The sequence below is a fragment of the Dreissena polymorpha genome, chromosome 6 (genome assembly GCF_020536995.1).
Source record: "Dreissena polymorpha isolate Duluth1 chromosome 6, UMN_Dpol_1.0, whole genome shotgun sequence".
NCBI classification, from domain to species: Eukaryota; Metazoa; Mollusca; class Bivalvia; order Myida; family Dreissenidae; genus Dreissena; species Dreissena polymorpha.
The window spans coordinates 17,682,122-17,701,291 of record NC_068360.1 but is presented as its reverse complement, the minus strand read 5'-3'; the positions used below and the strand labels follow the sequence as shown (position 1 = coordinate 17,701,291).

The window sequence follows — 19,170 nt, the reverse complement described above, 5'->3', positions numbered from 1 at the left end:
TATTTGTTATGCATTCTAATCAAGTTTATTGTAAACAGTTATTTTAGATTCTTATTCTAACATTATAGTTGTTCTGCTCCTGTTATCAGTTTTTATTTATAAGTTTTTATTTTATAAACAATGACCATTATAATTGTAAATATGATTATTATTACAAAGATGACATACAAGTATCAAACATAGCTATCACACAGGTTTGAGAAAGATAATGCCATATTGCAAGCATACGTTACCCCTTTCAGCGCTGGAACCGAATTATAAAGGCCTTTGCAAACAGTTTGGATCCAGATGAGACGCCACAGAACGTGGCGTCTCATCAGGATCCAAACTGTTTGCTATTCTGATAGTATTCTTGAAAAAAATCTAAGAAAATGCTTATTTTAGAAATTCAGCAGACGACATTTTAGCAGACTACAATTTCCCAGCATTCAAAGGTTACTGTAAGCTTGTGTGCAAGGTAAGTTACCTACTCATATGAAAGCATCTACATTTTAATAGCATAGCAAAAGACCAAAAAGATTGATTAATGTTCTATGACACACAAAAAGTGCCAACCAACTTTCCTCCAATATTAACCATTTATGCCTAGTTGACTCTCCCAGCCTTCTTAATTGGATCAATTTTATTTCCAAAATTAGGGATGTCTATTATTTTATTTCTATATTTAGACTATTTCTTACAGAAATTCCTTTTAGCAAACAGCGCAGACCCTGGTGAGACGCCACATCATGCGGCGTCTCATCTGGGTCTACGCTGTTTGCCAAGGCCTTTTTTCTAGACGCTAGGCATAAATGGTTTAGAACAATCCACTTGATGCTTGAGTTGCATTTTTAGATTTGAATATTTGGCAGCACCAACCGGTGACAATGTCAAGGCAAAGGTTTCGTCCCAGGGTAGCGGATACAAGGTAGAATGGAAGCCTAAGGTAGCAGGTAAGTGGAGGTGTGTTCTGGAAAAACTGGTCTTAATGCTTGTGCGTAAAGTGTCATCCATGATTAGCCTGTGCAGTCTGCACAGGCTAATCATGGACGACCCTTTTTGTCCAAACTGGATTTTGTTTAGAAGACATAATTTATATAAAAAAAATCCATCCCTGATTAGCCTGTGGGGACTTCACAGGCAAATCTTGGACGACACTGAATGCACATGCAACATTAATTTATTGGTGCATGTAACACAAAGATAAACATGTAACACAAAGATAAACTAAAACACTGAAATAAAGTATAAGCACATTATATGCAAAATGTATTTTGATCTTGTTTTTTGTGTACTTTCTGGTTTATGTGCATTTTTCCAATGCGAAAGCATATATATATATTGAAAGTATACCAGCATTCTCTTACGGTAACGTTTACATTAAACCTAAGCTAGATATATAATTGAATTGAAAGCAAAAAATGGGTATATTTTTGTGCCATATTCCCTTTGTCACTGGTACATATTTCGTTCATTCCTGCAGGTCGCCACATAATCAACATTCAGTATGGCGGTATGCAAATCCCCGGCAGTCCATTCTATGTGGATGTGTTTGATCTGGCTTCAATCAGGGGTAGACACTTTAGGCAAGGAACTGTGGGAGATGAGGCAGGATTCAGTGGTGAGTTACTTACTTCCCTTTGAATGAATGCATAATCCCAATATGATGTAGACATAGAAATTAATTGAGAAATGTTTGTGCAATTATCCTGAAACTTCAAGGAAATGTCAATAAGTACTAATGAATGAAAGGTTTGCAGATTTGATAAATTTTGAGTATTATTTGTTCAGATGGTCAGTTTCATAGAGTCTGATTTTCAACATTTTTATGCTGTCTATAAATAATATATCTTTATCACAAATGCTTTTTTTAATAACTAATGATGTTTAGGTTCAGCTTATAATCTAGTTGATTTATGTTAAGAAATTAATAACATTTATTAAAGAATGATAATGTATTTAATGATAGAAAGATGATCCAATTTATGTTATAAAGATGTGTGATTAACAAGTTGGAAAGATGATGTGATTTATGTTAACAAGATTATGTGATTATGTTTGAAAGTTGTGTACTTTATGTTGGAAAGATAATTGTGATTTATGTTAAAAGATGCTTTTTGTTGGAAAGATTGTGTGATAAATGTTGGATGTTATTAATGATAGAAACATGATGCAATTTTTGTCAGAAAGATGATGTGATTAACATATGAGAAATGATAATTGTGATTTGTAGTAGAAAACTGATGTGACGTACATTAGAAGTTGATGATAGAAATTGAGGTTAGAAGAGGATACAATTTATGTTAGAAAGATGATGACTGTGATTTATGTTAGAACAATATAGTTTTTTAATTGTGTGAAATGCATTTAGTACTGGGGTCGTATTCCAGAAACATCTTAAGTCATTTCTTAAATATTTTCACTTAAGTTCAAAATTACAATGTTTTGTATTTCTTTACTAAATAAAGACATGCATGTTTTTTTGGTATTCCTCAAATAAGATTGACATAATGATGTTATTCTTATGTAGTTGTCGATGCCTAACTATGAAATGAAACACTTAAGAAAAATTCCCAAATTAAGGATAAAATAAAATTTAACTTAAGATGCTTCTGGAATACCACCCTGGACTTCATATATTTTAAAAACTTATTTCAATACCATGCTAGAGATGATTGTGATTCATGTTATAAATATTGTCTGATTGATGGAAATATACAATACTTTGTGCGAAACACATAATTTACTAATTAAAGAACACGCTAATTTTAAGACAATAATGTTGTTTCCAGTTGACTTCAGCGGGGCAGGTATGCTGGAACAGGAGGTGCAGATCGTCGGCCCGTCGGGTGTTGACGTCGTGTACGACACCCGGGAGCTGGGTCACCTCTGGCGTGACTACATCTACGAGGCTGAGGAGCCCGGGCGATACCAGATCTACGTGAGATACGCTGGCTTTGAACTGCCTGGTAAGTAGGCTTTGGGTTGCGTGTTTTAGTTTAAACAGGTTGCTTCATCTCATCTCTGATCTTCGCCTTTGGTGCCATCTAGAACCTCCAGGCATTTTGTTAGTCCCGTATCGGTGAAACGGTTTGCACTCTGTGTGTCTGTCAGTCTGTCGCACTTTTCTGGATCATGCGATAATTTTAAAAGTTCTTCATATTTTTTCATGAAACATGGACAGATGCAATATGGGGATTATGGACATCATTTCATGTTGTTCCTACATCAAGAATTCTGGTTGCTATGGCAACAAATAGACTAGAAATATTGCTGAAAATGGTGGATCATGTGATAACTTTAAAAGTTCTTCATATTTTTTCGTGAAACTTAAAATATGGATAGATGGCAATATGGAGATTATTCACGTCATTTCATTTGTTCCTACATCAAGAATTCTGGTTGCTATGGCAACAAATAGATGACAAATATTGCTGAAAATGGTGGATCCTGCGTAGGTAGGGGACTTATAGCTGAAAATGATTAATTCTGCGTAGGTAGGGGACTTAAATAGCTTGGCAATGGTCTTGTTGTTTGTTATTTCTGTAGCTTGCATGTTTTTCACAGGGAAGGATAGCTTGCCTTATGACAAACCATCCTGCTACATTCAGTCAGATGTTCACAGGGTAGGGTAGCTAGCCGTATGACAAACCATCCTGCTACATTCAGTCAGATGTTCACAGGGTAGGGTAGCTAGCCGTATGACAAACCATCCTGCTACATTCAGTCAGATGTTCACAGGGTAGGGTAGCTAGCCTGCTACATTCAGTCAGATGTTCACAGGGTAGGGTAGCTAGCCGTATGACTAGCCCTTATCCTATTTTTAGTCAGACTTTTTGTCCACCTTGGTGGAGATTTTTTATTGCTCTTGATTATGGCAAAGAACAACAAATCTGTGAATAGTCAGCTGTATTTTTGTATTAATCCTTCCCCACTTAGATACGTATTTTTAGCGTTTGTAGTTGCAGAGAAAGTTACATTTCATTAAAGACCTTGTTTACGAGATTCAAGTTGTTAAGGCTTCACTTCTTACCCTTAGAAACTGATGAGCAGCAAATAGCATAAAACCTGAACAGATTGGATGTTTCTCGCAGGCTGTTCTGGTTTTATGCTGTTTGCACAGTGTCATTTTCACTTTGCTTCTGAGTGGGAAAGGGTTATTGCATGTGGAAGACTATTTCTCTGGGCTGTTTGGTGTGTGGAGGTTAAATCCTGTGGTTAGGATCAAACTGGTTGCATGCATTTTTCATTGTATCATATGAACTGGGTTTTCTCTAGTCTAAGAAAGCTAGATAGTGATTATAGAAACAATATTTTCATCTAAACTTCACCAAACAAAAGACTCTTGTTAAAGTATATGCTAAATTATCATGGTTATGTAAGTCCACAGTTTTTTTGGTCTGTGCTCAAACTATGATTGTTGTATTTTATACTTTATATAAGCAATCCTTCCAGTGTCACAAAATAAAACAACAACAACAGAACTGACTCCAAATTATTCAATCGTTTCGCGCTGCAACGCTTTCAAATTTTCAGGTTTTTAAATCGTGAAAAGATGCATGTAATGGATATTTAGAGCATGGTAAATGTTTAGTTTTACTGTTTTGCTCACAATATATTAACTACAACGAAATTTGTGAATCGGAAACAATTTGTTTTAATGTTATCAATTTACCAAAATATGAAAAGGTCCCTTTAAATATCCACCAGTCCTGTGAAACAAAACATGATTTTATACCGAATTCATGAGATGCACTCTAGTTAACATGAAACTCAGACACTGATTTTTCAAGTGTGAACCAGTTTTGGTGTCATTGACAAAGATCTATCAAATGGAACTGCAAGTTCTTTGTAGCATGATGGACACTAAAGCTACATGTAACTATATGAACCTTCTTTTGGTTGAAAGGGGCTTTATGCACTACCGTTATGTTGTCCCAGATTAGACTGTGCAGTCTACACAGGCTAATCAGGAATGACACTTTCCACCCACCTTCGATTTTTGTTAAGAAGAGACAACCTTTAACCCTTTGCATGCTGGGAAATTTGTCGTCTGCTAAAATGTTGTCTGCTGAATTTCAAAAATTAGCATTTTCTTTGATTTTTTTCAAAGAATACTATCAGAATAGCTAACAGTTTGGATCCTGATGAGACGCCACGTTCTGTGGCGTCTCATCTGGATCCAAACTGTTTGCAAAGGCCTTCAAAATTCGGTTCTAAAAATATTTAGAAGGGGATAATGTCCAACCAGGCAAATCAGGGATGGCAATTTTATGCACATGATGATGAGTTTAGCCTCTTTTTTCCAGAGCACAACCCACATCAATATTGTTCTTTAAATGTAAAATGGCTAATGTTTATACCTGTGATTTGTATCCATAGTATTGAAAAATAGAAATATCTTTAAAAAAGATATACGGCGTTGATTGTGGTTGGAGTTTATGAAAGGAAAAGAGTTCAATGAATGAGATCAAGGATAGGGAATGTCTTTCTGTGAAAATACTAAACAGAAAACCAAAAGAATAATGAAAGTGAAATTAAAACATATGAGCCAACTGGCCACACGCAAAGTATCCGTACATATTTTAAATATTTATATGCGCATTCTTCGAACAAACCTGTTATAGTGGTATTTCGGGCATTGCTATTTTATTCGAGTATTAAACAGTATCGAGAATCATCGCGCTCATGCTTAATAGATTAGTCAATATGGTGGAATAATTCTTGTTAAATAAATTAAAAATAATATTTATCATGGTATTGTTGAAACACATTAAGAATCTATTATTGACATACCATAATTAGGTTGCAACATAACTCCTCCGTTGTTAAATGTTTTATATTTCTCTTAAGAAATTTAGGCTTACTCTGGGGAAACTGGGCTTAATGCATGTGTGTAAAGTGTCATCCCAGATTAGCCTGTGCAGTCTGCACAATAATCATGGACGACACTTTCCACTTAAACTGGATTTTTGCTGAGAAGAGACTTCCTTGTTAAGAAGAATTCCATTGAAGCAGAAAGTGTCATCCCTGATTAGCCTGTGTGGACTGCACAGGCTAATCTGGAACAAAACTTTATGCATATGCATTAAGTCCAGTTATCCCAGAAGGAGGCACAATTTTATAAAAGTTTAATATTTACGCAAGGGTTGTATTGTGTTTCACTCAAGAGTGCATAGATTTTGAACTTAAAAAAAACATATTGAAGGGTTCAAAGTTCAACTCACGATATAATAGTAATTTTAGATTTTATTTTGCACAGAATAATTTAGTTTGTCAGCAATAAGAGCATAAGTAATTCTCAGCTTTGACAGGTTTTGTCTCAAGTTTGTCAGCAATAAGAGCATAAGTAATTCTCAGCTTTGACAGGTTTTGTCTCAAGTTTGTCAGCAATAAGAGCATAAGTAATTCTCAGCTTTGATAGGTTTTGTCTCAAGTTTGTCAGCAATAAGAGCATAAGTAATTCTTAGCTTGATAGGTTTTGTCTCACAGTTTATTTATTTATCTCATAATTTAATCATAGTCATGAAGACTATTAACAGTGTTGTGTATTTAAAACTATGTAAATATATGCAAATAATTATCCAAAGGTAAGACTTCCTGTAGAATAACAAAAGCATTTTTTTTCCCATCTTTTCTCATGTAATGTATGTATTTCATTATATAATCAAAGTGTATTCAAGATGTTTGATTTCTTTAGATGGATGTGTTACACAGGAAACAAAGCCCAGCATGTATGGACTGTCTGTCTTTTATTAAAATGCTTTAAACTAAAAAAGTAATGAAAATTGACAGGATGCTGATTAGCATATTTTAGCTTCATGTTAAGGTTCATGGGGGGATAAAATTCATTAAAACTTCGCTTTGGTTTTTCTTCATTGAATGTGGTACAATATGGTCAAACTATATATCATTTTAAAGCTAAAGACGGGTAGAATAAAATAAACACATTTTTGACATTCAATATTTGTGTGCTTTATTCATATTTTGGTTTAAAACCAATACATTTTTACACTAATTTACAAAATCTCAATCTAAAGTTAGGAAGGATATGCACTACCTTAAGTTGAATAAATACAAAGCTAAATACATATACAAGGTCAAGTTAGCAACATTTCACAGAAAATTATTGTCATAAAACAACAAATGAGTTTTTATTCAACTGCCTTTTTTTTAGATAAATATCCTAAACAAAGTTCTAAAAATAACTAAAAGGTAACTACTTTTTAAAAATCCATGTATGGTGGATAATAAGAGTCACAATTCTATTTCAAAGGCTTAACAATTTTGTTATTTACCTCTCAACCAAATTGCAAATTTTAAACCATCTCAAATTGAAATAGATTGCAGACGACATAAAATTGTAAAGGAATATAAAGAAATTGGCAAAACGATTGATTTTATATTGCGATTCCTTCTACCCATTTTGAAAGCGTGGCCATCGTTGTGATCCGTAGAAAAACGTGCAAAACAAATCGGTCGAAACCACGTGCAGTGGTGAGAAAACCGAGTATGTGTATACACATACCTGTGAAAACACATACTTATTTTGACAGCTGGGTGGCAACTCGTAAAACAACTATTAACATTAATCAGTTAGAGATCGCACTAAATAACAGAAATGACCACGTAGAGATATCATCCCTTACCCTATTTCAAATATTTTCCAGCTGAAAATTGTCCCCCACACGTCTTTTTTAGTTTATTTGTATTGTTTTTCTGGAGCCGAAGTGCATCTCACAGAATATCCATCCAACTTCCGTTGTTTTCACTTTCGTTATTAAAAACTCTGTTTAAAAGAATTATTTCTACTTTTAGATTGTTAAAGCGATGTATTATTATATATTATTAATAAAATAGTATACCGTGAAAAATTGAAAGGAGTTACGTATCGATCTTTCTGTCAGTCTGTAAGCGTACTATTTTATGTGCAATAATATAAGTCGTGTGATTGGACAACGATTGTAAACATTGGAGAAATGCTTCTTACATAGTTATTATTTTGAGTGTTTATGAGGTCTGATCGTGCAGTTTGCAAACATTAACGGAAAGATTACAATCCAATGCATTTGTCATCGTCAACCGCTTTGAATGTCAATTAGGCAATGAGTGAGTTTTTAGCATGTTTCTTTCTATTTTATTAATTAAAAATGGCTGCCCCCATGGTGATGAAATGACATGTGTTCGAGTTTTGATATTTCTTGATATGTAAACTTTTTTTACTATTTAAGCGTTACTTGCCCTCGTCAATGTCGATATTATTCACTAGTTATATAATTTTCCGCCAAAATCATGCGACGTGGAATGAACATGATTCAGATTTTTGAAAATAATGTATATTTTAGTGTTAAAATCGCTTTGTATTTTGATTGATTTTGTGGATGTTATGATACGTTGATGTACAAAATTGGTATCAGTTTGGAAAGGAAAAACATCCTTTAAAGCATATATGTATACATTTTCAATGTGGCACTCTTCCTTTAGTCAAATTTGAGTTAAATGCTAGGGGTCCCACATTTTTCAAAATGAAGCCTCTACATGAACCTTAAGAAAACCAAGATTTTACACGAAGCAAAATGGATTGCTACCTTTTTAAAAATAAAGTTTATGCATTTCATGTTGGTATTAACACTGGGTATTTTGCAGTATTCTTAGGATGATCATACTATTATTATTTATACCTCCTGTCTTATCATATGCAATGAGCCTATCACACATAATTAACCCTTTGCGTGCTGGGTAATTTGTCGTCTGCTAAAATGCTGTCTGCTGAATGTCTAAAATTAGCATTTTCTTTAAAAAAAATTCAAAGAATACTATTAGAATAGCAAACAGTTTAGATCCTGATGAGACGCCACGTTCTGTGGCGTCTCATCTGGATCCAAACTGTTTGCAAAGGCCTTCAAAATTCGGTTCCAGCGCTTAAAGGGTTAAGTGTTTACAAAGTTTGTATGTAAATAATTGAATTACATTTTAACCCTTTACCACTTAGATGTGTATTTCGACGCATTTAAAGTCTTATAGAAAGTTTAATTTAATTAAAGACCTTTCTTACTGTCTTCAAGTTTTCAAAGCTTTATTTCCGTATCTTAGATACTGATGAGCATCAAACAGGGTAAAACCTGAACAAACTGCCTGTTACTTGCAGGCTGTTCTGGTTTTATTCTGTTTGCCTGTTGCCATTTTCAGTTTGCTTCTATGTGGGAAAGGGTCAATAGTTTTAACTTGGATTTTTTTAGCGAGTTTGCAAAGCTACATCAATTTTACAAGAAGTGCATGCCTTACGTTTTGCAGGGATATTGTATGTGATAATTGGGCATGTAATATGTATACAATTGTTTAAATTGCCTATTCACACATCTGAAAAATACTTCTTCAATTGTTATTACATCTATATATTCAACTGAGCATCTGAAAATAAAGGTTTAAATATTCTCTTATAATGTTTTGCTTAAAAAATACAGTTGTATTTACATTGAATATTTCATTGGCTGCCTTACATTTTAAAATTAATGACTCCCGGGTCTTGTCTCTGAAATGTCTCTTGAATATTTAAACTGCTGGTGAATGGTTTTCGATCATACAATCAATATTTGTGATTTTTTTTCTGTTAATTTTCATGGGCCCTATCCAAGACTTTATATCCAATATCCTGATCACCGAAGCAGGTGATGAAACAACATCATAAACCTGGTTGTGTCCATTCACAGGGAACATTTGCTTGGATAAAGATTGCTCTTGTGGACTTCTGAAAATGGAATTTATTTTATCCTTTTATTCTTTAATTAGAAATACTGACTTTATTTTGAGCGCTACTTTAGGTTTTGCAATATTCCACTTAATTTTTAAGGAAAGGTTTAACTTCCAAGTCTTCAAATATTGTATTACAGTTGTTGGCTGTGTTTAGACCAGTTTCTTGTATTTGAAATCTGTAGAAGTAAGGAACATCTTCGAAATTCTGTACTCAAGCAAAATACTGTGAATCATTATAATGAACTTAAAATATGTCTTAATTTGCCTGTATTCACAAAGTTCCATAAGGAAAACTGTAAATTCTGTAAAAATTTAAAATTGTAAAGTCTCTGGCTACATAATATCCTGTTGAGACATTTTACACATTCAAACACAAGCTAAATGGATTGTAAGCAGGTTTTTAATCGAAAATTAGGTCTGAAGTTTTTACCTATAGGTACAACTTAGCTAAAATTTCCTTATTGGAGCTTTGGAAACTTGTCATTTAAGGCACAGGCTTACAATTTTGCTAAAATTCAGGTCAGAATTCAATAGTTTCCCGAGTGTATTAATATGACGTTGAGCAAAAAACTTAAATTTTTAATAGCAAAAATACTAAGCCGTATATTGGATACATTGGGAGAAAAGCTTGGGTTGGCTAAATGACATACTACAACACCAATGAGACTGAAGAATTAATTTCCAAACCTACACAATAAAATAAAAAGCAAGCAGTTTTGTTGAATAGGAACAGGAATTTTGTTGCTTTTTGTCCTTTTGTCAGTATTGAAATAATTGCTCTTTAAAACTTCTTGTACTTGGTTGCAACAACTCTTTAGTGGCAATTGTGCTCTGAATAATTGATGTTACAATTTCTTTGTTATGTAAGTTATGCACCATGTTGCATAATATTACCTGTTTTTGCATTGTGTTAAAAATACATATTTTCTGTGCAAATTTATTAAAATATTAAGGTTTATCCATCATATTTAACTTCTTTCAAGCATTTGTTGGAATATGTACTAGTGATCCACAAAGCACCTTAACCAGAATAAATAGTTTTTATGGTGTACCGGTATAGCCCACACATTATTTTTACATATAAACAACGGAGTGTGTTAATGTGCTATAAAGTTCGTCATTTTGTGTGCTGCCGATAGTTTGTGAATGTAATAATTAATTGACCTTTTAATTGGATTAATTGCTGGATTAATTGATCACAGTGTGTGACAAGACTGTATATGGAATTAAGTGGCCATCTGACTCGGATTATACGATATGAATGGGACTGTATTGGATTAGCTCCTAATTTATGGGAGCCTCTTGTAATTATAAGTCTGCATGTCAACATGACTTTGAGATTAATAAAATTTGGTTTGAATGACATTATTAAATATAAAAACAGAAAGAAATTAAACATTGGTTTTTTTTCAGCATTTTGGTAATGGGGCCAGGAAAAATTGTGGCGTTTTGACCAAAATAGGGAAATTAGTGTTGTTTTTTTCCAACAAATGCTTCAAAATTGAAACCTTCAATTAAGAATTTTCAGGTCCCATTTGGGAAAAATTTATACTTTTAATCATTGGGAATGGAGCCGGATACCGTCCCCGATTTTGAACACACAAAACACTGACAAATATATAAGAACATACAGCTTGATTTAATCAGCTCAGTTCACTTGGTAGGCTCAAATAATACGTAAATTAACCCTTATAGCGCTGGAACCGAATTTTAAAGGTTTTTGCAAACAGTTTAGATCCAGATGAGACGCCACAGAACGTGGCGTCTCATCAGGATCCAAACTGTTTGCTATTCTGATAGTATTCTTTGAAAAAAAATCGAAGAAAATGCTAATTTTAAAATTCAGCAGATGACATTTTAGCAGACGACAAATTTCCCAGCATGCAATGGGTTAAACAGCATATTGCTCAATGTTGTTAATTAAAGTCTGTTTGATAACTAGCACAAGTGATTCACATTTGCACTGGTATTTTGGTTTGGGTGAGAATTTAATTAACAAATGAATCTTTAATCTAGTGGACACAGGGCCAAGTAAATAAAGTACACAAGATAAGTTTTATATCCTTAAGTTGCCTATCTTCTCTGCCTTTATTATAGCTGTACTCGTGTTTATAGTCTGTTGTATACAGAATTATAGCAGTATATGGCTTTATTTTGGCAGTGTCAACACTATCCACTGATAATACTGTTGATAATGATAGCTGAAGTATTTTCATAGGAAATTACTGCTGTCTTGGTGTTATTTCCATCATACTGATATATTTATGATGAAGCAAAACAGAACAGTGCTGACAATATATCTTTAAGCTGTCATGTTAGATCTTTTATGCAAACTTTGCGTTATATATAAATTCTTTGAATATGTAATAAGTGGGACAGAATCTGAACAGTAAATGTTGACTTTGGAATTATGAACATATGGGAGATTTATTTTCATAGGCTTTATGGAAATGTGTAAAGTGGTGTCTTGCCTGGTTATTATATGATAGTAAACAAAATAATCTCTGTGTTGCAATTCTTTGTGGTATAGATTAATATTTAATGCTTTACCAAAAATTTAATTGGACTTAAATGTGCATGTTGAAAGTGGTTTCCTGCCAATGATTGTAGTGTTGAAATAAGAATTTCATAACAACCTCTATGTAGGTTGGTATACATAAGCAGGCTATTGGAAAAAGTGTGGGAGTTCAACTTTCATATTTGTTTTTAGTAGACTGCCTTTTAAAGTGTGCAAATAAAACATGTCGACCGTGACGCAAATTAGAATTGAGATAAAACCTTCTGCAAAGAAAGCCGGTGGTAATAAAAGAACTGAGGCATCAGCACTACAAAGTATCTGCAATGAAACTGGAGACATAAAAAGTGGAGATCTGGTTAAAGCAAGTGTTGCACTGGTCTCATCTAAAAACATTGCCGTCTCTGAAAAAGTAGTATCGAAAGCTGATGACAAAAAAGAACATAGAGCTGTAAGTGGAGTGAAAAATGCTGACAAAGATAATAAAGTAGCTGAAAGTGTAGAGGCATTAACAACTGTAAAGCATGCTGGTATAAGTGAAGTGATACCTGCTGAAAAATTGGATGAAGTAGCTGGAACATTACAAGAAGGTACAACTGTAAAGCCTGCTTATAATAAGAGCAATGTAAGAAACACTGGGAAAGTGGATAAACTAGCCAATAGTGAAAAAGCAGGTACAGTGAATGTTACACAAAATAGTGATCGTGATACAAAAGGAGGCATTGTCAAAAGCAATAATGTTAAAGAGATTAGTACATCAGAACCTTTAATTCGGAAAAGTTCACAACTTGACACTTCAATAAATAAAGATACGGTAAAGAAATTAATAGAGGATAATAAGTTGTTAATTGGAAAGTTAGACTCCAGCTTGAAGCAAAATACTGAAATAAAGCCAAGTGTGATAATTCAAAAAGCCCAACAAATAAAGTCCCAAGATGGGTTAAGTTTGTGTAATCTACAAGTGAAAAATAATATTCGCTCGGAAAATAAGCTTAATGAGGAAAAAGATATTGCTGTGAAAGATTTAGATAACAATGTCACTGTGTTGAAGCAAAATTATTTGGAGCCTGCACATTCTGACTTAAAAATGGTAACTGAAAAGAAGATGAATAATTTAGAAAGGGAACAAATGCTTCTTAATCAAGGTTTGAAAGCCAGGTTTGCACAAATGGAAAAAAGAACTGAGAGTGCATCTGTGGAACTTGTAAAGAAGATGGATTTTGAAGAAGAGAGGCATACAGAAGATGATGTTAAAGAAGCGCAAGAAGTAAGACAAGAGCCAGAAAACATGATTGATGAATTACAAAAATACCTTTTAAAAAGATTTGGTCCAGTGGTGCCTGTAAATTTGACTTCAGTAAATGATGACTCTAATATTGAATCAGCTGGAATGAATGATGATATTGATAATGTGACAGAAATGCTGGACAATGCAATAGCCAGTGGCGAGGACCAAGAGTCAGTTGAAAAGAGAGAAGGGCTTCCAAAACCTATGCTTAGTCCTCTAGTGCCTCTTTCGCAACCAATATTTTTTAAGACTTCAATTAAGAAAGATCCAGGTTCAAAACTCCATGATCAGCTAGTTAAAGAGCTTGGAACAGTGTTGAAGAAGAGGGAAGGAAAAAATATTGATGATGGTATTGACAAGGATACAGAAGGTAGTACGGACAATGAACCTGGGGTAAGAGATCCAGCTAAAATACCACGGAGACGGGGTTCTGCAAAGGGAAACAAGGTTCTAGGGAACAAAGCTTTGCTTGCCTCTCTTGAAAACCAGTTGCAAAGAACTCTACATAAGAATAAAGTCTTTCAAAGGGCGAAATTGAGGGTAGTGGATTTGGAAACGATTGAGGTAAAAGACACTGATGATCAATCAGAAACTGTTAACATTACAAATGCAGCTTTTCAAAAACCTGGTGCTAAACTGATATTAGATTCAGAAAAACTTTCTGACAAAGACCATACTCATGGGGAGCTCAAACCAAGTGCCAACCAATCAGAAATGACAACATCAAATAATGAATCATTAATGCCAGTGGTGGATGTTAATCAGGAACTGTATGTTTATGCTTTTGAGCGTGATGGAAAAACTGAAGGTGTAGTGTGTAGTGTGGAGAGACGTGAATCAACAAGAGACTCTTTAGGAAGACCGAGGAAATATCTAACTTGTATAAATATTGTGGCAGAGAAAAATACAATAGATGAAGGTAAATGAAAGTGTTTATATTGGTGTTGTCTGCACTTGTTTACCACAATAATATGTGTCTTATCATAATTTGTGGCTAATTTCATTAGCCACATCAGTGTGTTTTTTTCTCACCATTTTGTGAATGGGGCTGGGTCACTTTTATTTGGAAAAATCCTGTTTTTACTAAAATTGGGAAATTGGTTTTGTTGATTTTTTTGGTGACCAAATAGTTTAAAGTTGAGAATAACAGTGTTTTCAATATTATTTATTTAATAAAACATGTAAAAATATTAGGTAAACCTTAAGTTGGGAATTTTTAAATCCCATTTGGGAAAAATTAATACAATTTGTTTTGCAATGGGGCTTTGAATGAAAACAAACCCACTTCACATGCTCAAAAGAAGGTTGGTTTGCACTTCATAGATAAATTTTAATAAAGGTTTCAACTGAGGTCTTGACATTTAAAAAAGAAAAAAACGACTTCACATGTTTCAATTATAATTCAGATCACTTGTTTAAATAAAGGTAACGGGTCTTTGTTGTTAAATGTGCTGGTGAGTGTGTTTCCTGTCATCCAGTTAAAAGAAATTACATTCAAGATGTAGAAAAAAGGAAAGAATGTGTTGAGCATGCAATTGTTGTATCTCGTATGGAAATGTCGACAAGATAACTTTATGGTACTCTCAGTCCAATTTACTGTATTTGGTTTCCTTCCTGTTTATTTGCATAAAAGTTGTCCATCAGCACTGACTACACATGAGCCTCACCATGGAAAAAACAGGCTTAACCCTTACAGTGCTGGAACCAAATTTTGAAGGTCTTTGCAAACAGTTTGGATCCAGATGAGACGCCACGTTCTGTGGCGTCTCATCTGGATCCAAACTGTTTGCTATTCTGATAGTATTCTTTGAAAAAAATCGAAGAAAATGCTAATTTTTTAGAAATTCAGCAGACGACATTTTAGCAGATGATAAATTACCCAGCATGCAATGGCTTAATGTATGTATGTTAAGAGTCATCTCCAATTAGATTGTTTGATCAGCACAGGCCTCTAAGGTACAACACTTTACACCCAAAATGGATTTTCCTATAGAAGCCATTTGCTTTAATGAAGATTCCATGATAGCGGAAAGTGTAGTCCTTGATTAGCCTGTGCGGACTTCACAGGCTAATCTGCGACATTTTACTCACATGCATTAAGCCTGTTTTGTCCAGAGTGTGGCTGAATTATTTGGGTTTCTTCCCTGTTTTGATCTATAATTATTTGCATTTCAGAAGTTAATGATATAACAGCCTTTAACCTTGATTCTGAATGTCTTAAACGTAACATAATATTTCTAGTTATAACCTGTTTTGTTTAGTACTCAGGGTTAACATGTGCGTGCGTCAAGCAAAGATTCTTGCTAATATATGGTAGCGGTTTTCAAGGTTTTGTTCACAGTTTGGCATAGCTTTTAAATATCATTAGAACAAAAGAGTGCATTCAGCAAAGTATTGTTCATGTTTGTTCAAATAGTTTATTAGTGAAAATTAAATTTACACAAGATGACGTCTTAGGTTTTTTATGCCCCCGGTAGGAGTCTGTGTGTCCGTCTGAAAACTGTAACATTGGCCATAACTTTTGCAATATTGAAGATTATAGCAACTTGATATTTGGCATGTATGTGTATCTCATGGAGCTGCATATTCTGAGTGGTCAAAGGTGAAGGTGAAGGTCATTCTTCAAGGTCAAAGGTAAAACAATAAAAAAAAATTAAAAAATCAAAGCGGCGCATTATAGATGAGGCATTGTGTTTCTGACAAACACATCTCTTGTTTTTACCTTTTTTGTATTTTTATGTGAGTTGAAAATGGTAACAGTTTGGTTCTACATGTGACACCTATTAGCTTTGGTACAGTTTTTTAAGGCCTGTTTTGAAGCTTCATGGTCTGTTATGTTATGCCCCTCCCCCCCCCACATAAAAGATGTGTGGGGGTATTTTGTGAGCTAGTGCTTGTCAGCAGTGTTTCAGTAGAAAAAACTATAACCATGACTGTCTGTTATTTGTGCATGTGTTTGTTACATTTACCCTGGGCTTTTCTTGAAAACGACCAATATAAACCAATGATTGGCCAACAAGGTGCTTGAATTACAAGAATGTTCTAGTCAAGTTTACCATCATAAAATTGTCTGAAGGCATAATGGGACATGTGATATCAGACAATTAACCTCAGGAATATTTGGGAGTTATGGCCTGCACTTACATTTTTTTTGTAAAAATGGACAAAAAATTGCAGAAGTTGATAGCTGATGTTATTCCTTGAAGGGGTACATTTGGACATGATGTGTCACTCCACTATTAAATGCTATACCCTTGCTTTGCACAGTCACCATGCTTCTCAAACCTTGTTTTTTCAAACACATCAAAATATCAACAAAAAGTATATAACAATATAAACTGAGACAGCTTCAAAATTAACTGGGCTTCAAAATTAATTACCAATATTTAATACTTTGTAAGCATTCTTTAACCCTTCCCCAAATAAGAAGCAAAGTGAAAATGGCTTTTGCAAACAGCATAAAACCAGAACAGCCTGCAAGTTTGAGTTAATTGCTGCTCATTAGTATCTAAGGGTTGGAAATGAAGCCTTTAAAACTTGAATTTAGTAATTAAGGTATTCAATTATATTTTAATTTCTAAGGGACTACAAACACGTTGTAATACATATCTAAGTGGTAAAGGGTAAATATCAATATCAATGACAATAACACACTAAAAAATCATCCCTTTAACATCAATAACAATTTATTTATTGTCACATTTCAGGATGCCCATTCACGCAGGAGATAGCTGATGGCGGAATGCCTAGCGCCAGTGGGAGTGGTCTGTTCTTCGCTGAGCAAGACAAACCAGCCCAATTCATCGTGGACGTTGGACGACGCAAGGGAGACCTTAGAGTTTCTGTCAATGGTAGGTAGCCAGGGACATGATTGAATTAATACACATGTCTCCAAAAGTATTTATAGCTTGTCTGTCTCGGAGAACCCGAGGTATTGTCATAGCCAGCTCGTTGTCCGCCGTTCGGCTTCTACCGTCCGAGTCGTGCTTAAACCTTAACATTGGCTCTAAAATCAAATTGCTTCCACCTACAGCATTGAAACTTCATATGTAGCTTCACCTTGATGAGTTCTACACGCCACACCCAGTTTTGGGTCACTAGGTCAAAGGTCAAGGTCACTTTGACATCAAATATTCTTCTGACAAGCTTTTATTTATTCAAAACTGCACCCGCAGTCGAGCGTTGGCAATGCCTAGCTCTTGTTTTAAATCTTTGCAACACTTTATACATATTTAAATTTCAATATACATCATATTATTTCTGTGTCAACGATGTCCTCATATGTTTCTCAGTTTTCAGTGTTACATTTCATTCCAGACACCACATATTGAAAAAGATGGATATTTGTCAAACTTTGAATAATATCGTTAATATGTGGGAAAACAGGGTTTAATACATGTACATAAAGTGTGGACTCTTTTCACGAAGGTAGAATGTGTAACTGTAAAAAGTGTATATTTCTGCCCAGAATTCACTTTTTTTTTTAATTGGTCAATCTGTGATTGAGAAAATTGCTATCGTTTTCCTTCAGGCCCCACCTCTGTTGGCAGATGTACTGTGGACCCCAATACAGACGGCTCCTACACTGTCACCTACGTGCCAGTGGAGACTGGAATATTTAATGTGAACCTGTCGTGGAATGGCACTGACATACCAGGTAAACTGTAACCAGGGGCAGTGGTCATTAGTACCCTAGCTAGGATTTGAAAAGAGCAGGGTGCGCTTTTGTCCAAAGGGTACTTAAGTGCATGTGGTCGTATCATTGATTTGTTGTATATTTCATACTGCATGTATTTTCATTACAAAATTGTTTTTGTAAGCAATAAAACTAGTTTCACTGTAAATTTTGATAATTTATTTAAATTACTAATAAAATTTGCTGTACAATTATGTGATCAGGTCAAAAAAGGTTAATTACCGATGCATCCTGTAGTCTACATGGTCAGAAAATAATTATTATTTCATTTCTGATTTATCTAATAAATTCTATGGTCTAGACATGTGTGTTATTTCACATTCCAGGGAGCCCATATCACCCGAAGGTGGTGGACGTACGCAAGGTGCGCGTGATCGGGGGCTGGCAGCACTTCATGGACAGCAATGAGAGGGTCAACCTGGTGGTGGGAGAGCGTAAACAGCTGCCATTTGATATCGCTGAGGCCGGACCAGGTAGGTTTTAACTCTTTCAGTACTGGAACCAAATTTTGAAGGCCTTTGCAAACAGTTTGGATCCAGATTAGACGCCACGAAAGGTGGCGTCTCATCAGGATCCAAACTGTTTGCTATTCTTATAGTATTCTTTGAAAAAAATTGAAGCTAATTTTACAGATTCAGCAGACGACATTTTAGCAGACGACAAATTTGCCAGCATGCAGAAGGTTAACCCTTTACCCTTCAGATATACATTTTGACCTGTTTGTAGTCACTAAGAAAATCAAATTAAATTTAAGTCCTTTATTGCTATGTTCAATTTATTATTGCACTTATTCAAAACTCTGCTAACCTGTCAGTGCGGGAACACACTTTTTATGCCCCAGGATCAACAAATCGGGGGTTTGTTGTTTTGGGCCTGTCTGTCATTGTATGTGTGTGTCTGTGTGTCTGTCACAACACTTAAACCTTGGTCATAACGTTT

General features: G+C 34.5%; 1 protein-coding gene across 1 annotated transcript in view; it reads left to right on the top strand.

Moving 5' to 3' along the window:
• Positions 1 to 1,564: 1,564 nt before the first annotated feature.
• The window catches only part of LOC127834888 (filamin-A-like), a 28,611-nt gene continuing 11,005 nt past the window's right edge, over positions 1,565 to 19,170 (top strand). Inside the window, exons 1-5 of the mRNA XM_052361003.1 lie at positions 1,565 to 1,600; positions 2,772 to 2,948; positions 17,243 to 17,386; positions 18,067 to 18,192; positions 18,558 to 18,704. Of these exons, the coding sequence (XP_052216963.1) occupies positions 2,792 to 2,948; positions 17,243 to 17,386; positions 18,067 to 18,192; positions 18,558 to 18,704 (574 nt within the window). The 5' untranslated portion in view covers positions 1,565 to 1,600; positions 2,772 to 2,791. The remainder of the gene's footprint in view (positions 1,601 to 2,771; positions 2,949 to 17,242; positions 17,387 to 18,066; positions 18,193 to 18,557; positions 18,705 to 19,170) is intronic.